This window comes from Apodemus sylvaticus, chromosome 4 (assembly GCF_947179515.1).
Source record: "Apodemus sylvaticus chromosome 4, mApoSyl1.1, whole genome shotgun sequence".
NCBI classification, from domain to species: Eukaryota; Metazoa; Chordata; class Mammalia; order Rodentia; family Muridae; genus Apodemus; species Apodemus sylvaticus.
The window spans coordinates 23,513,313-23,529,549 of NC_067475.1; the positions used below are offsets into that span (position 1 = coordinate 23,513,313).

Genomic DNA, 16,237 nt, shown 5'->3' on the forward strand with positions numbered 1-16,237 from the left:
GTTTTCCTAATCTATCTGTGGCACATTTGCATTCTCAACTTGAAACCAAGTGCTGGAAGAACAAAGGTGATGTCTTCTGCGGAGCACATGTTGAATTCACAAGGAAAGAGGAATTGACGTGTGTAGTTACAAAGGCGGCAGTGGCAGAGTGGACCAGAGCTGGGGAGCCAAAGAGAAGCTCACGTTGCAGTCCGGGCTCAAAAGCAACAAACTAAAGTCCCTCTTGCTAGGGCAGTTGTTGTCTTTGTCTCTGTGTCTTCCATTGATGGTCTGGGCATACCTACATTGTAGAGAGCAAATGTGTTTTACTCAAAAGCCACTGATTTAAATGTTAATGGTATCCAAGAACATTGTCATGAATATATCCAGGATAATGTTTTACTATATAACGTGGATACCGCCATTGAACCGAATTGACAAAAATTAACTATGACAAGTAGAATGTGTATTTCTATTGAAACATGAAAATGAATTATGTGGCACAATAGATAGATTGGAATAATTGCTAAGGAAGGATGCCACTGGAGTGATAACATTATATGCAAAATCTATAATCAATTTTACCAAGAATTATCCTGACCTAGTTTTGAATACTTACTGTTAAATCCCAAAATGAGGCTCCAAAGGCAGGGTAATTTTTTAAAGTAGGAACATATGGATTCGGAGTCTAGATTTTAGCACACAGTGTTCTCTGAGGTGAATTTATTTTAGATGGTTGTAATTTTCTCTTCCCATAGTTGAATGTTCCATATCTTTTCATTATACTAAAGGAGCAAACAGAATGTTTTCCTTTGACTCATAATAACTTAGTCATGGAGTGATTATCTTTTCTTTGTGATGTGTGTCTGTGGGAAGGGTAGTATAAAAGCAAGGCAGTTTTCCACAGTGATTTCTAAAGGCTTTAAGAATATTTTTGCATATGTTTGCATTTGAAAAATATGATCTAAGACCCAAGTAGTCTAATTCAAGCTAAAAAGTTTAGTCCCTGTGTGAACTAATGACTGGTAATTCTCTGAAACTTCTGTTCGTGACTTCAGAATCCTTAATGAGCTGGATAGCACTTGCAAGGCTCTAGGCCCTGGGGGGAAGCTGACAGTGAATCTCTAAACTGTAAGATGATTTCTTTGTGAGTTCAGTGAGAATTACATAATAATGGCACCAATAAAGGTAGCTCACCTATTCGATTTTTATTGCTTCTTCCCATAACACTTTATGCATTATTTTAAGTTTACACCAGTATGTAGTTAATTTTTTTTTTTGTTCCTTTTTCATTTCTTTAATTGAAAATACTTAAGGGCATGGATACAGTTCTTTTTCTACACCATTCATTGGATACCACAATAGAGTAGTTGGTAAGATAAGTTAATACGATGAAACCCTGCTCACCAATGAAACCCTGCTCACCGTGCAGCATTTGCTGACCTGGAACTGTGCTGTCTGGCCCAGGCTGGCCCCAGCTTCTCTCGTCTTCCTGTCTCAACGTCTAGAGTGATGAGATTGGTGGTTGTCACCACGTTCTGCTCTAGACAGTTTGTTTCATTTGTTTTGTTTTGTTTTTGTTTTGTTTTGTTTTAGACAAAGTCTCATATATCCCAGGCTGACCTAGAACTTGTTTTGTGGCTAAAGATGACCTTGAACTTCCAGTCCTTGTGCCTCCACTTCTAGAGTGATGAGATATAAGCACGTTGCTACCATACCTAGATTATGCTGTGCTGGGGATCAAACCGATGGTCTCGTGCTCATTGGGCAAACATTCTACCAACTGTGGTACATTCTCTCCCATCTTCTAGTTTAATGGTTTTCGAGATAGGGCATTTACTATGTAGCTCTGGCTGACCTGTAACTTAGTAAAGAGTCCATGCTCACCTTGAGCTGCAGTGTTGAGATGGAAGGAGTGAGCTTCTTGTATTACTAATGACAGTAGAAAGCTCTGTATAAAGAGCTGGATTCAACTCACAATTTTAATAATTTAAAGACTCACAATTTTAAGACTGTCACAGAAGGAATGACATTTTACTTGTGTCTTAATCAATAATAGGTATTGTGTTCATAAACTTATTCTTTTCACTCTGCTTGAGTTTTCTTCCTATCTTGGACAATGCCAGCCTCTGCCTTTTACTGTTTTGATACAGTCGGAGCACTGGCCAGCTGCTGGGGAAGAAATCGCCTGGTGCACAGTGTTGCCCTTCCAGATTTAGGGTCTCTGGCTTATCTTTTAGTCGGTCTTTGTGTCACTGGGACAGCATTCCTGCCCTGAACAAATTAAGGGAGGAAGGGTACATTTTGGCTCACAGTTCTAGAGGTTTCCCTGCACAGGTTTTGGTTTTTCATTCTGCATCCATGGTAAGAGTATAAACATCCAGGTGTCAAGACTGTTTGGCAGAAACCATCTCACTTCGCAGAAGCCAAGAACCAGACTGTGCTAGCAGGCTCCTCCCATCCCCAAGACCCAGACACTGGCTGTGCTAGCAGGCTCCTCCTACCCCCAAGAGCCAGACACTGACCGTGCTGGCAGGCTCCTCCCATCCCCAAGACCCAGACACTGGCTATGCTAGCAGGCTCCTCCCATCTCCAAGACCCAGACACTGGCTGTGCTAGCAGGCTCCTCCTACCCCCAAGAACCAGACACTGACTGTGCTAGCAGGCTAGCAGGCTCCTCCCATCCCCAAGACCCAGACACTGGCTATGCTAGCAGGCTCCTCCCATCCCCAAGACCCAGACACTGGCTGTGCTAGCAGGCTCCTCCCATCCCCAAGACCCAGACACTGACAGTGCTAGCAGGCTCCTCCCATCCCCAAGACCCAGACACTGACAGTGCTAGCAGGCTCCTCCCATCCCTTTCATTCTGTCTAGGCCTCCGATTTGTTAGGTGATACCAGCGTGCACCAAGTGCACAGTCAGTTCACTTGTTCTTGGAAATGTCCTCCAGATACAGAGAGAGATGCTTTGTTCTCATAGGTGTGTCTCAGTCCATTCAACTATCTATTTAGGCCTTTTATGTCTCCCCTGTTAAATATCTTTCTTCTTTTCTACTTAGAGTATGTCTTACAATCCTTAAAACCTCACCTGGTGGCTGGCAGAAGGCTAAGTGGGTAAAGGACTTGTGCAGACACGAGACCTGAGATTGAATCACAGAAAGCCACGTAAAAAGCTAAGCATTGTGGACACCGCTGTATTCCCAGCTCTGACAGGTGAAGACAGGTAGACTCTACCCCCTATCTGCTACTTCCAGGTTCAGTAACAGACCCTGTCTCAAAAAATATGGTGGACGGTATGACAAGATAGCTCAGAGGGTAAGGAGTTTGCAGCTAAGCTTCCTGAGTCGAGGTCAGGTCCTAGAACCCAAGTGGTAGGAGAGAATCCACTCCCTCAGAGTTGACCTCTGATCTCCACGTGTGTGCTATGGCAATGGGTACACACATGTAGTAAATAAATGTAAACCTTCAGATAGTAAGGTCTTGAAGCTATTGAAGACACCCTGATGTCAGCCTCTGGTCTCCACAGGTGCCCTTATGAGCAAGCACCCTTACACACACACACACACACACACACACACACACACACACGTGCATGCATTTGGAAATTTTCTCTGGTGTTTATGAAACTGTAAAAGCATCCCTCTATAGGAGGATGTAAAAGCATCCTCCTACCTTGAAGGTGGTAGGAATCAACATTACATGGTTTTTAAACTTAACATCTCTTTCCTACTCAATGCATAGCTTCTGATGATGGCTTGTACCTTCTTTATCTGACGGCTTCACCATAAGGACTTATAAAAATATATTCTCCTGCTCCCATGTCTGACGGTTGGAAAACAATTGCAGTACTGTGCATATTTAGCCCTGGGGATAAGCAAGAAGAAGGAATAATGAATTTAAAATGTAATGCACTTCAGCTAGGAGGAAAAAACATCTCAGACGACAGGAAGAGGGTACAGAAAATCATAGTGGGGAAAACCTAGTCCAGTCAGAAACTCAGAACATTCACATGGCCAGCAAGAAGGGCGCACACAGGGGGCCAAGACAAAAAAGTTGGGAGTTGTCTAAGAGATTGAGTTACAAAAGGACTGTGAAGCCATGCTAAGACTGTTGAAAAGTAAGTAAAAACTACATAAAACTTTTGACAGTTTGAGGGCAGCTTGGATGAAGGCCACAAAGAGGGGGAAGGTGTCTTCTAATGAGGTCTTGGGCATGATTCTGTGATGGGTTGTCAAACGAACAGTCAAATTGGACCATTCAAGACAGGAAATGTGGTGACACCTACTCCATGTAGGTTCAAAGCGGTCCAGGTTGGTATCAGAGATTAGAAGGAGGAGATCACTTAAAGGTGATGTAATGTCAGTGATGAGGATACAGCGCGCACACTGTCATTGGATGGTAGAGGTTGGAAAGACATGAGCTGGTTTTGAGAAAAGCCAGGAGGCAGACTATCTCAGGCTTTGTAAAAACTGTATCTACTTATTTTGTGTTTGGAAATGTATGTACCATGGCAAACACGAGGAGGTCACAGGACAACTTTTAAGGATTCGTGCTCTTTTGCACGAATGCGGATGGAACTCGGGTCATCGGGCAAGGCAGCAATTGTATTTACCCACTGAGCCGTCTTGCCAGCCTGCAGGTGTTCTGCTGTGTGTTGCTAGGAAAGTGATCTGAAGTAGGGTTCTATACCTTTTAGTATAATGGTGGTGACTTTGCTACTATAAGGACAGTCTCAATGGCATGTTTACACTATTTGATCTCGTCTCTTCTCAAAATGGTAAGACTCACCTGTCCTGTTAGATAGATACAGCTGTCACTGTTTTTCTAGGGGATGTCTTTGGCCACATAAAATTACTTTATTTTGTTTTTTTTTTAAATACTTTCGTGGCCACCATACATTATTTTTTCTTAGTTTCTTCTGCACCCCAGACCACGTTTGCTCTGTATAGCATGCTTGACTTTATCTGTATAAAAGTCTGGGAACCACAAGTGAGCAAACAACATGGTATTTGTTTCTCTGACTGTGGCTTAGTTCATATAATATGGACTTCTCCCGTTGCATCTATTTTTCTACAGATATAACTTTGTTCTTTATGGGTAAAAAAATAAAAAAATAAATAAAACAAAACGTTGTCTACATATAGCACATTTTCCAAACCTATCCTTTTGTGTTAGACGCCCAGGTCGGTTCTGTAATGTAGCTGTTATGAATGGTGCCTTGGTAAGCATTATTGTGCAAGTGTTCTGTGACTCAGTGCAGCCTTTCCAATAAACACCCAGGGCTTAGAAGGAGCTGGGCTGAATGATTTGCCTGGTCTGAGGCTTTTTGAGAAACATGCATGGTGCCCTTCGTGTTAGCATCCCCACACCAGTGGTGTGTGGCTCTTCGTCTGTGTCCATTTCAGCATTGGTTGGCGTTCTCTACATAATGTGTGTCCTTCTTCCTGGGCTGATGGAATCTCACTGTACTTTTGATTTGTATTTCTCTTACAGCCAGTTAGATTGGACATCTTTTTAGTACATTTTCTGCCCATTATTTTTGTTTTTCTCTTTTGTGTATGATGTACATGCACATATATGTATGCGTGTTTGTTACCTGTGTGTTTGGGTGTGTGCGTACATGCATGCATATGGAGGCTGGAGTTGGACATTGGGTGTCTTGCTTGAATACTTACCACTTATTAAGGCAGCAGGTCTCCCCCACTCTGGTTCCAATCCCTGTCCAGCCTGTATGGGGATCTGGAGACATCAACTCCAGTCCCAGAGCTTTCCAAAATTATAGTAATATTGATGTTCAGTGATTTACCTTTTAAAAACGTTTTCTGCATGTCTTTTTATTTTTTATTTCCCCTGGAAACTGGAGTAAATATCATCTCATCATTGGCATGGATGTGGCAATAATAGTGTGGAATACTACTTCCTTCCATGTATTTCTTCAATTACTCAATTTTTAGATCCCTTGTTAAGACATTGCTTACTTGAGATGTAGAATATAATCTTGTTAGGCTCACTATAAATATTGCTAAATTAAGGACTTTAAAGAGTTCTGCAGATGGCACATTTCTGTAGCTTTGTTTACTTCCTATTTCCCTTCAGGGTATCTAACAGAATGCAGATGGATCTTTATCTGAACATGCTCCTTTGCTGTTATATCCAAAAACTGTAAGACTGGAATGAGGAAATCCACTCTTCTGTAGGGCCAGCACTACTAATTGCTTTGACCTTGGAGATAAACAGTCTAGTTACGCACTCCACCTCCCTACAGTTATTAATGACGTTTCTCGGGGTTTACTTCTGCGTACATGCCTTTCCTTAGTTAACCGCCCAACTTTGAATGTTTACCAGTTGCCTTACGACCTAGTTGGTGATAATGTTAAAGAGGCAAAGCTAGCATATTCCCCTGCATTTTCTAATGATGGTTTTCAAGTGCAGCTTCTACCATAGCTATGGTGCCCATGGGATGGAAATAATGATAAGACTATCAAAATCATCTGCTGTAATTTTATAGGATGAGTCTCACAGATTAATCATTAAGTAGAGCCTGATTCTAATGGCATTGTTATGTAAGTGGGGTTTTGTTCTGTTCTTTATGCTTTTCCCAACGGTATATGTATTCACTCTATGTAGTACTTGTTTAAATAAGGAGGGTTTTATACAAATGTATAATATTCTTTGAATGTTGGTCCCTTTATGATGATGCATATATCTTTCTTTCTTGCATCTCTGCCCTTTTATTTAAGATCCATTGGGAAAGGTTCGCTGAAGGGACTGCCATTTTAACTATTTCTTAATGCCCTTTCAAAACCATTTTCAAGGATGCTCACAGATACCCGAGAATATATAGGTAGTGTACATTTTGAGGATGGAGAGATATTGAGGTTCACCCAAACTGTATTTAGTTGGGTGTGGTAGCACATGGCTTATATCTCAGCACTTTGGAGGAAGAGACAAGCTGATCTCTGTAAGTTCAAAGCCAGCCTGGTCTACATAATGAATTTCAAGACAGGCAGGACTATATAGAGAGACCCTGTCCGAAAAAACAACTACTTCATGTTTATTAGACACTGGCATTTTTGTGACATAGCGTATTTTGTTTGTTATATTTTTATGGCAAAAGAAAATTATAACTCTAGAATATTTGAATTCTAAACTTGTGTAATGGGTGTGGGAGGTTGTCACAGTGAAAGGCTTGCAGTGTTTTGTTGTTTGTCTTACTCCTGCTCCTGACATTCAAATGTGATACTCAATAATCATTAACTTACATTTAAAGTGAACCGTGCTGAGATAATGTGCAGTTTTAAACCTTGCCTTCATGGGCACGTGCCTGAGCCTCACATCCAGTCTGGCTCTGTCCTGTGCCCGCTTCCCGCTGTCAGCCCTCCATGCACAGATGGTGGGTTAGACCCCTGGGGCAGTGTGGGACAGTGTGGGCATGCTGTTTTCAACTGTAGATTCTCTGCAGCAGTGGACAGAAACAAAGCATGTTATCTATCATGGTTGGAAGGGTGTTTGTGTTTGTGTGTGTATGTTTCTGTGTGTGTGTGTCTGTCTGTGTACACCTATGTTTTAGGTGTCAGATTTCCTGGTGGTACCTTAAAAAAATTGTCGAAGATGCAAAATGAAAGTATATACTGGGAGAAATTATGATCCTTTTAACTCAGAATCCTGGGTAGATAAAGAATACATGAAATGGCAGTTTCTAATTTTTTTTGACCAATGATTAAAAATATATTTTATGGAAATTGGAGGTGTAGCTTAGTAATAGGGTCTTTGAATATGAAAAGTTATGGACTTGGTTCCTGGTATAGCAAAAGCAAAATGAGTGAGTGTGTGTGTGTGTAATCATGTTTACACAAATATAATTTAACCCAACACAAAGAATAAATTTTACCTTGATGTATCCATTTTTAATTCTTTTGTTATTGTAGGTGTTAATTCTTAGTTCTCTCTCAACAGCTTACTAATAGATTGGAAACCACAGTGTGAAAGACACTACTTAGGCAATATAGTCTGGCAATATAGTTCAGTGAGTAAGGTTCTTGCCGCCAAGCCTGACGACTCAGGCTTGGTCCCTGGAACTCATGGGGGAAAGAGAACTGACTCCTTAAATTCCCCTCTGACCTCCACAGACATACTATAATGCAAGAGCATGCCTGTGCACACGTGCGCACATAGAAATAAGTAAATATAAAAGTGTCATGAGGACAAAAATCTCTTAGCATTCAGCATGAACTATAAAGGAATACGTGTCTGTGTGTGCTCTTGAATTGCTTGAACAAGAACGATGTTCCTCCTTCATTATGCATGCCACCTGTCTCGTAAGAAATCCACAGGATTCTCTGTTACCTGTATGTTCAAAGATCTACAACCTGTCAGTGTGTTATACAAGTCAAGTTTTAATTGAAGATTTTAATGAGCCCTTTAATTTTCTCATTAAACACATTTTTCCTCATTGCCTATAATCAAATAGTAATTTTTTTTGGCTTTTTCTTATTTGTCATCATCTAGATAACCTGTTGCCTTCTGATTTCTTAGGTTATTCTTTCAATAGTAGATACCTAAAGGGTGTTTAATTTGAAGCTCTTCAGGAGAAGCAGCCAGGAACACTCAATTTTCTGTATCACCAATCAAAGTTTTTAATATCATGGAATTTATTTCATATTTCTTTATATGAATACGGATTCTAACAAGTTATATTGAAATTTCATCATACGGAAGTATGTAATCTTAGCTATCACTCATTACATAAAATTTTTTTGAGGTAGGGGTTTCACTCATAATTGCTATTTTCAATTTATTATACCATTATAGGGCACCATAAAAGATATGTGAAATTATGCTGTTATAGTTCTAAGAATTCACAGGACAAAACTTCTTCTCTTGAGTTGATACCATTGAAACTAAAAGTAAGTAGTTGTCCTGTGGTTGACAGATTAAGGAAACTTTCTTTGCAGTATGACTAAAGATAAAATAGTATGATAGTGTGCTATGTAGATTAAGTCTTGAGGTACAGGCAGATTATACAGCAAAAGGTAGTTTATATGAAATATCTAATGTATATGTGTGAGCTCTCATTTGAATCATTTACTGTCATTTAAATGTTTTACTTTTGCATTACAGAATTTCATGGAAGCCATTTTTCTTTCTTTCAGACACAGAAACAAGTGAAAAAATACAAGGAAGTGGAATTCTTCAGTTGTTTGCAAATCTGTTGACGCCACAGGCCTCCTGCACAGCCAAAGTAGCCAACATCATAGCAGAAGTAGCCAAAAATGGTGAGCTTTGCATCAAGAATTTTCTCCTCGGAACGTCTTCAGTTTTACACCTTACTTGTCAGTATGTTTCATTAATTTATGTTTTGATTTCATAGATTAGACATTTTTTACTTTTTCTTTGACTTTGTTACTGTTTTAGATGACTCCAGTTAACAGTTATTTTCTTCATACATGCCCACGTATTCAGAGTAGAATTAGGGGAACCTACTGTTCCTCTCTGCTGTTCTGTCATTTTTACTTTAGGTTCTAAGATTTTTTTTTTTTAAGCTCATCATCCGTTCCTCCTCTGGTCACAGGAGAGCTGTTTTCCGTGTGTGTTGGTTCGCGTTGTGTCGTGATGCGTGTAGAGAGCCTTGCTAGGTTTCCCTACTCCACCTTTCCCTGTTTTGAATTAACGTGGATAGAAACAGTGCAGTTGCTGTGCATGTCTCCGTTTCACTCTTGCTTTCTTAGAAAACAACTGTGCCTTAAATCCCCTACTGAAATTTAATCTCAACACTTTGGAAAAGCAATGATATCATAAATTATATAATACTAAATCCATCCCATTGTATTATTTATATCCACTGACAGGTTCCTTGGAAGAATTAAGCAAAAGTATTTTTTACATGATTTTTATTTGATCGGTGCCTTAGAGTTTTCCTGCTATGAACAGACACCATGACCAAGGCAACTCTTATAAGGACAACATTTAAATGGGGCTGGCTTACAGATTCAGAGGTTTTCTGTCCAGTATCAAGGCAGGAGCATGGCAGCATCTAGGCAGGGATGGTGCCGGAGGAGCTGAGAGTTCTACATCTTCATCTGAAGGCCTCTAAGAGAGGACTGGCTTCCAGGCAGCTAGAAGTAGGATCTTAAAGCCCATGCCCACAATGACAAAATTCCAATAAGGCCATACCTACTCCAACAAGACTACATCTCCAAATAGTGCCACTCCCTCAGCCAAGCATATACAAAGCATCACAGTCAGTTTTAGGAAACACTAAATAAGTAAAGCAACCTTTAAGCATAAGGGGAAAACAGTAATTATAACAACACTTAGTATGTCTTACTTCAACAGAATTTGGTATTTTGCCTTGTGTTTCATAGATCAGTAGTTCTCACAGAGCTATTTAAACATTTCTGATTTCATTTGAGTAATTACCATGCTAATTGATTTTGCAAAGAACTGTTGTTTGGGCTGGTAAGGCGGCAGTGTACATTTATATAAATTGCCAAGAGTGAAATTGGCACAAAACACTTTCCTTATTTACAGCTCATCAAAATGTTTTTCAAGTGTCAGTGAGAGTCTGTGTTGGTAAATCGTATTTGATTTGATTGTTCACCGAAAACTGGCTCTGAGATTTATTTGCTGTTATCTAAGATAGTGACCTGAGTTCAAAGTGGAGCTTCCCAGTACCTGTTATCTCAAACAGCCTCTTCCAATGCAAAGCGGCCTGACTTTTAGGACGAGTAGTTTATTTTCAACCTCATCAGAGTCACAGTATAGGTTTTGTTGAATCAGAAGGCAAGATTTATTTTTACCAGGAGTCCTTTTTATTTATTATCGCATACATTCAGTTACTCACAGTCCTGCTAGCAGGGGTTTTGGCTAGCGGTGTCTGGAGACCATTGGCTGTGACCTAAAGACACAACAGAATGCTTAGCACTGGCACTTCTCGTCAGGCAGATAAAGAATATATTACTTTACTAGTAAATGGATATATTTGGATTTTTATTGCTTAATTAACATCATCGTTTTTTCAAAAATGAATGGCAGAGAACATAGAAAAAACTTTTATAAATGTTTTCCTTTTAAACATCTAGAAATGCAGCATGATACATCAGCATATTCATTGGGCTTCTGTTTCTCATTAGAAACTTGACAGTAAGAAAAGATTATCAATAGAGGTGATTTTTCTTTGCTTATGAAGATTATGTAACTACAAGGAAGAAATGCTAGCATATAACTCATACGTCCAGATTCAGCGTAGGATGTGCTTAAATTTTATTTGCATATAAAATAATATGTATATTGACATACCCAACTATGTTAAATTCAGTGACACATTTAAGCTTGATATGAGAGTGTAGTTATAGTGATGGACATTTAAACCTTTTAGATAATTGTTCTTGTGTGTGATAGGCTCAAAGCTTGTTTGAGGCAATAGAGAAATGAGCAAGGCAGATACTTATGAGTGATTCTTTCTTTTAAAATTGGACTTGTGCCTGGGTAGATGCTCACCAGGTAAAGTACATACATACTGCACAGTGAGAGGCAGAGTTCAGGTTCCTAGAACTCACATGAAAAATGGTCCAATGGTATTGGTCGCCTGCAATCCCAGCACCCCAGAGGCAGAGATAGGATTACCAAAGCATGCTCACTAGCCAGACTAGCCCATCAGTGAAGTCCAGGTCCTACAAGAGACCCTGTGTCAGAAGATAAACTGGAGAGACATTTAGAAAACACCCAATGTCAGCTCAGGTTTCTGCACGGATGCACATACACCCTTGTGTATACATTGTCCCATGTACGTACTAACGTGTACACACTTGCAATAAATAATAAAAACCAATATTTCGTGGCGTCTATAATACCATAGTGAGTATTTCTCAACATTAGCCGCTATTAAGTGCTTAGATTGTATTGTGTGTTATATACATTGTTCTAAATTCTTGTTGAGGTTTGTTTTAACAAGTCCTCTAGGTGATTCTGGTATGCATACGGTGAAGGACCAAATCTTTGTCCAGAGCAATACAAACTCAGCAGAATGTGTCAACATTATTCTTTTTCTTCCTATATCAAACTTTGTACCAGAATGCCCATAGCATTCATAATCCAAGGGATTCAGGGAAAGGCCTGCCAGAAACATAGGGATTTCTTATTCAGTGTTGTACTTTAATGTATTTTAATTCTGTCCTTCATCCCATACCAGGTAGGTATTTATTTTAATGTGAAATATGTTTTTCCTAGAAGCAGCATCTTGAAACACCAGTGGGGAAAATGTTTAGTAGCTAACGTTTACCTTGACACGTAGTGTTAGAACCTGAACCCATGACTGCCAGAACAGCGTCAGTATTATCTTTAGAGATGAAAACAATAAAGAAAGCGTCTACCAAAAGCAGACGCTTGTCCACTCACCTTAAAGTCATTCATTTTGATTCATGCCTCACATCGAAAGGAAACCGTATTAAGCTCGGAGTTGACAGAGGGAGGTTGATGTAGCACCAGTTAGAGCCCCTCATGAAGGCGCACTCCGCATGAAGGCGCACTCTAGCACTCCCTGCACTTGGCTTGCAGCTTTGGATTAGTGCTCCGTTCTTTCAAGTAGCTAAAACGGAGGAAGGTACACATAAGTCTTATTTTCAAGTATTTGTTGAGTGTATATGTAAATTTATGAATCTGTGTCTTTACAAAGAAAAATAATTTTTTTTGTTTTTCATCTCAGCCTATACTTTATAATGACACTGAATAAATATGTAGTTGAAGTAGGTCTGACAAAAGAAAAAAATTAAAAAATGAGAAATTATGGGTAGTTTCCTAAATCAAAGATTCAAAGAGGTGAGGAATACACTTTGGTTTTTACATTTTATTAACATTGAACTAGAACAATGCCTCTGAATCATAGTTCACACATAATGCAATAAATTAATTAATTGTGTTTATAGACATGCATACTATGTTCCCATGTGTCGTGGTCTCTATTTCTGTGGCTTCCAGCAGCTTGTGCTCAGTGATATACTCTTTTTATATCCTTCTTATACTGTAAGTACCTCCTGGTCTCCATCCTCTGGAGTTCAAGTTGACCAGAGAGTCTGACCTCTCCTTTTCATCACCATTGCCTTGCTTAGCAGATCCTTCAGTGTGGGCTCTTTCATAGTGCTGTACAGACTGGATGTGTGTCAGAATCCAGCCTGGCACAGTCGGGTACAGGTTCCCGACCTAGCTGTGTGTGTGCTGGGAACACCGTTGAACTTTGGCATCCATCCTAGCCATTCTGATGCTTCTCCAGTGTAATACACACAGTATTGTAAACATTCTTGGTAAGTCCCTGAGTTGTATATTTACACACATGTGAGTATACATGCATGTGTACACACACACACACACACACACACACACAGAAGGAATGAAGGATGGTTTCTTATTTTAAATTAGCTAAGGAGCGCTACTCATCTTCATTCAGAAAGGATTTTTAGTTTACTTTCTCCTAAAAGTGGCAACTTGCCTTTATATTAACTGAAAATTGGCATCTTCAGCAGCCTTGTTCTAGCTCTATGCTTCCTAATAAAAATGATCAGAATATTTTATAATTTTTCTGTAGTTTATCTTCTAACATTTTACAAATATCTATTGATTGTAGAGTTCAAGTTTTGAGAAGTTGGTATTAGATAATCAGATTATGAGAGCAAAGAAAAAATCATAATTCTTTGATGTTTGCATTCTTTGAAGGCAGTTGACAAAATAGCGATGTAACAACAGGTACCGTTTTTGAAATAAAAATCCAAATGATACCATTTCTAAATTTCCTATTTACATAGTAATCAATGAAATTATCTTAACTGTTGTAAACCATCTGAAAAAAAGAAGTGAATCAGTTATTTAACTTAACAGTTGAAGGGTTAGATACCTCTGAAATAGGCATTAATGTCAAAGGAAGCCCACTGTAAGTAGATTATGGTGTTGCCTCCTTTGTTCATGAGCATGTATAATGTAATTCATTTTTCACACCATACCATAGTGTGTTCTCTATTATTAAAACTGTCCATGATAAACTTAGAGGTTTAGTAGAAAATATTTTTAATCATGGGAGTTTAAGTTGTAGTGAGGTTTCCGTGATATAAAGATAAGAGATACTGTAGGAATGAAATTCTTGAAGCCAAGCGGCTGCCTCTGTCACTCACAGCTGTCCACAGGGAAACATTCTGTAGGAGTTACTGCTCACCTAACACCCGATATGCTGCACTTTGAGAATTTTTAAATGAAGGAAAAAGAGGAAGATTGCTTATGAGGATAGACACGGGCTGAGTGGAGCAAAAACAGACCAAGGCCTGGACCCTCTTCAAAGTGGGAGTGAAAAATTCATGGCTTTTAGTAAGGTTAACTCTACCCCAGGAATTGTTTGTTTATTCAGTAGAGCATGCCGATGGCCGATGCAAAGTCAGTGAGGATAATTCTATCACTGGCTTTTGTTACCTTTCCTTATGTTGGATTTTTTGGGGTGAGGTGCTAAAAGAACGGAATTTCTTTCTAATCCTTTCTGTGATGGTATCACCGAGAGTCAGTCAGCAGAGAGTATGTAGTAAACCCGAAGATAAGGGAAAACAGATTTTAATGACAAGAAGCACAGTATTGGGTGGGTAGACCTGTAAGCATGCGCACAAAGCAAGAGCAGGTGTGAACGATCAACAACTGGATGTTAACAGAGGTGAGGAATTCTGGATTCTTCTAGGCCTGAACAGTTGAAAAAGACCTGTTACGAAAGGATTCACTGGTACCTTTCATGGTTCTTCTTATCTTCGAGCTTTTCAAGACCATGTAGTGATAAAACTGGAGCACTTGGTAGCTCAGTTTACAGCTTCTCCTTTAGTTAGCTTACTGTGCTGTGACCCTGCCACCGGCACAAGCTGCTTCTAAAGCACACCAGTCATTCCCAGGAGATAGCGCCAGCTCAGCGGTAACGCAAGTTAGCTAAAGTGCTGATGGCTTACGGTGGAGCCTAGGTATGGCGGATAATGTGACCCTACGAGATTTTGTGTGCTTATTGGTTTCATCAGGTATTTAATAGGGTTGTAAGCAGGAAGTTTGAACAGAAACGTGCTTTCAAATAGTAAGCCCTTTAAACTAACAGTATGTGTCTATTTTATTAGGGGAGATGTTTCGGGTTCTAATGAAACATGTCTCTTCTTTTCAGAATTTATGCGGATCCCATGTGTAGATGCCGGATTGATTTCACCACTGGTACAGCTGTTAAATAGCAAAGACCAGGAAGTGCTGCTTCAAACCGGCAGGGCATTAGGAAACATATGCTACGATAGCCGTAAGTATCAACATATTGGTGGTGCTTTTACCACTTTTTAAGAATTTATGAAATTACGAGTTTCAACTTGGTTTCAGTTTGGTGTCAGGGTTGACTTTTCTAGACAGGCCAGTTAGTTTTAGCTCTGCTCATTTAGCAGAACCGATGGAAACGTGGGCCATGGAAACGTGGGCCGTCATGGTCTTAACTGAGCCGTTAGAGGGAGGAAATTCCTGTTTTTTACAAGAGATATTTCATAAATAAATTGCTAAAACTCTTGAGACCTTTAAGTTTAACCAAACTCCACTTGCAAGTCTTTAAATTAGTTCTTATTGAAGTACTTTCTAAGTGAACATGCTTATGGAAAGTCTTAGTTTCTTTGTCTGTCCAGATGAAGTTTTAATTAATTGCCATTCAGTAAAACCATTCGTAAACTCCATCACCTCCTCAAAAGCTAGATTGGCATTCGCATTGACTCCATTCCGTCACTGCCATCCCTACCACCCCCGGAACAAACGCTGTGCTACACAGGGGAAGTAAGAACACGCGGGCTGATTCAGTGCAGACATTACCACAGTTCCTCCTTCTCGTCTCACGTGTACACTGAAAGCTTCTCAGTATAAAGCTCGACCTGATGACACATACTTTTAATACCAGCACTCCAGAGGCAGAGTCAGGAGGATCAGGAGTTCAAGTCCAGCCTGGGCTATATACAGAGAGCTCAACAAACAAACAGCAGACTTTGAGAGTGTTTTCAAATTAATCAGGCATATCTTACTTGTCTCTTGATTTTTATTTTTGAGCCAGAAACCACACACTTATCATTCAAGTTTAAACCACCTACAAAATCAGTGTATGTACAACCAGGATAATTTTACCATGTTTGCCTTGCTGAGCTCATACCTTAAGTAAGTTGTATTTTGCTGTGAATACTAAATAGTTGATTGTTTTTAGTCTAACACAGTGTTTTAAAATGTGATTTATA

General features: G+C 39.6%; 1 protein-coding gene across 5 annotated transcripts in view; it reads left to right on the plus strand.

The window, feature by feature from the left end:
- Positions 1-16,237, plus strand: part of Rap1gds1 (Rap1 GTPase-GDP dissociation stimulator 1) — a 151,959-nt gene that overhangs the window by 47,187 nt on the left and 88,535 nt on the right. For 4 of the 5 annotated variants that reach the window (XM_052179136.1, XM_052179137.1, XM_052179138.1 and 1 more), the window contains exons 3-4: positions 9,131-9,253; positions 15,148-15,273. In XM_052179136.1, coding sequence (XP_052035096.1) covers positions 9,131-9,253; positions 15,148-15,273 — 249 coding nt within the window. Of the gene's footprint in view, positions 1-9,130; positions 9,315-15,147; positions 15,274-16,237 lie in introns of those variants that run through there. The other variant, XM_052179140.1, reaches the window with a different exon arrangement.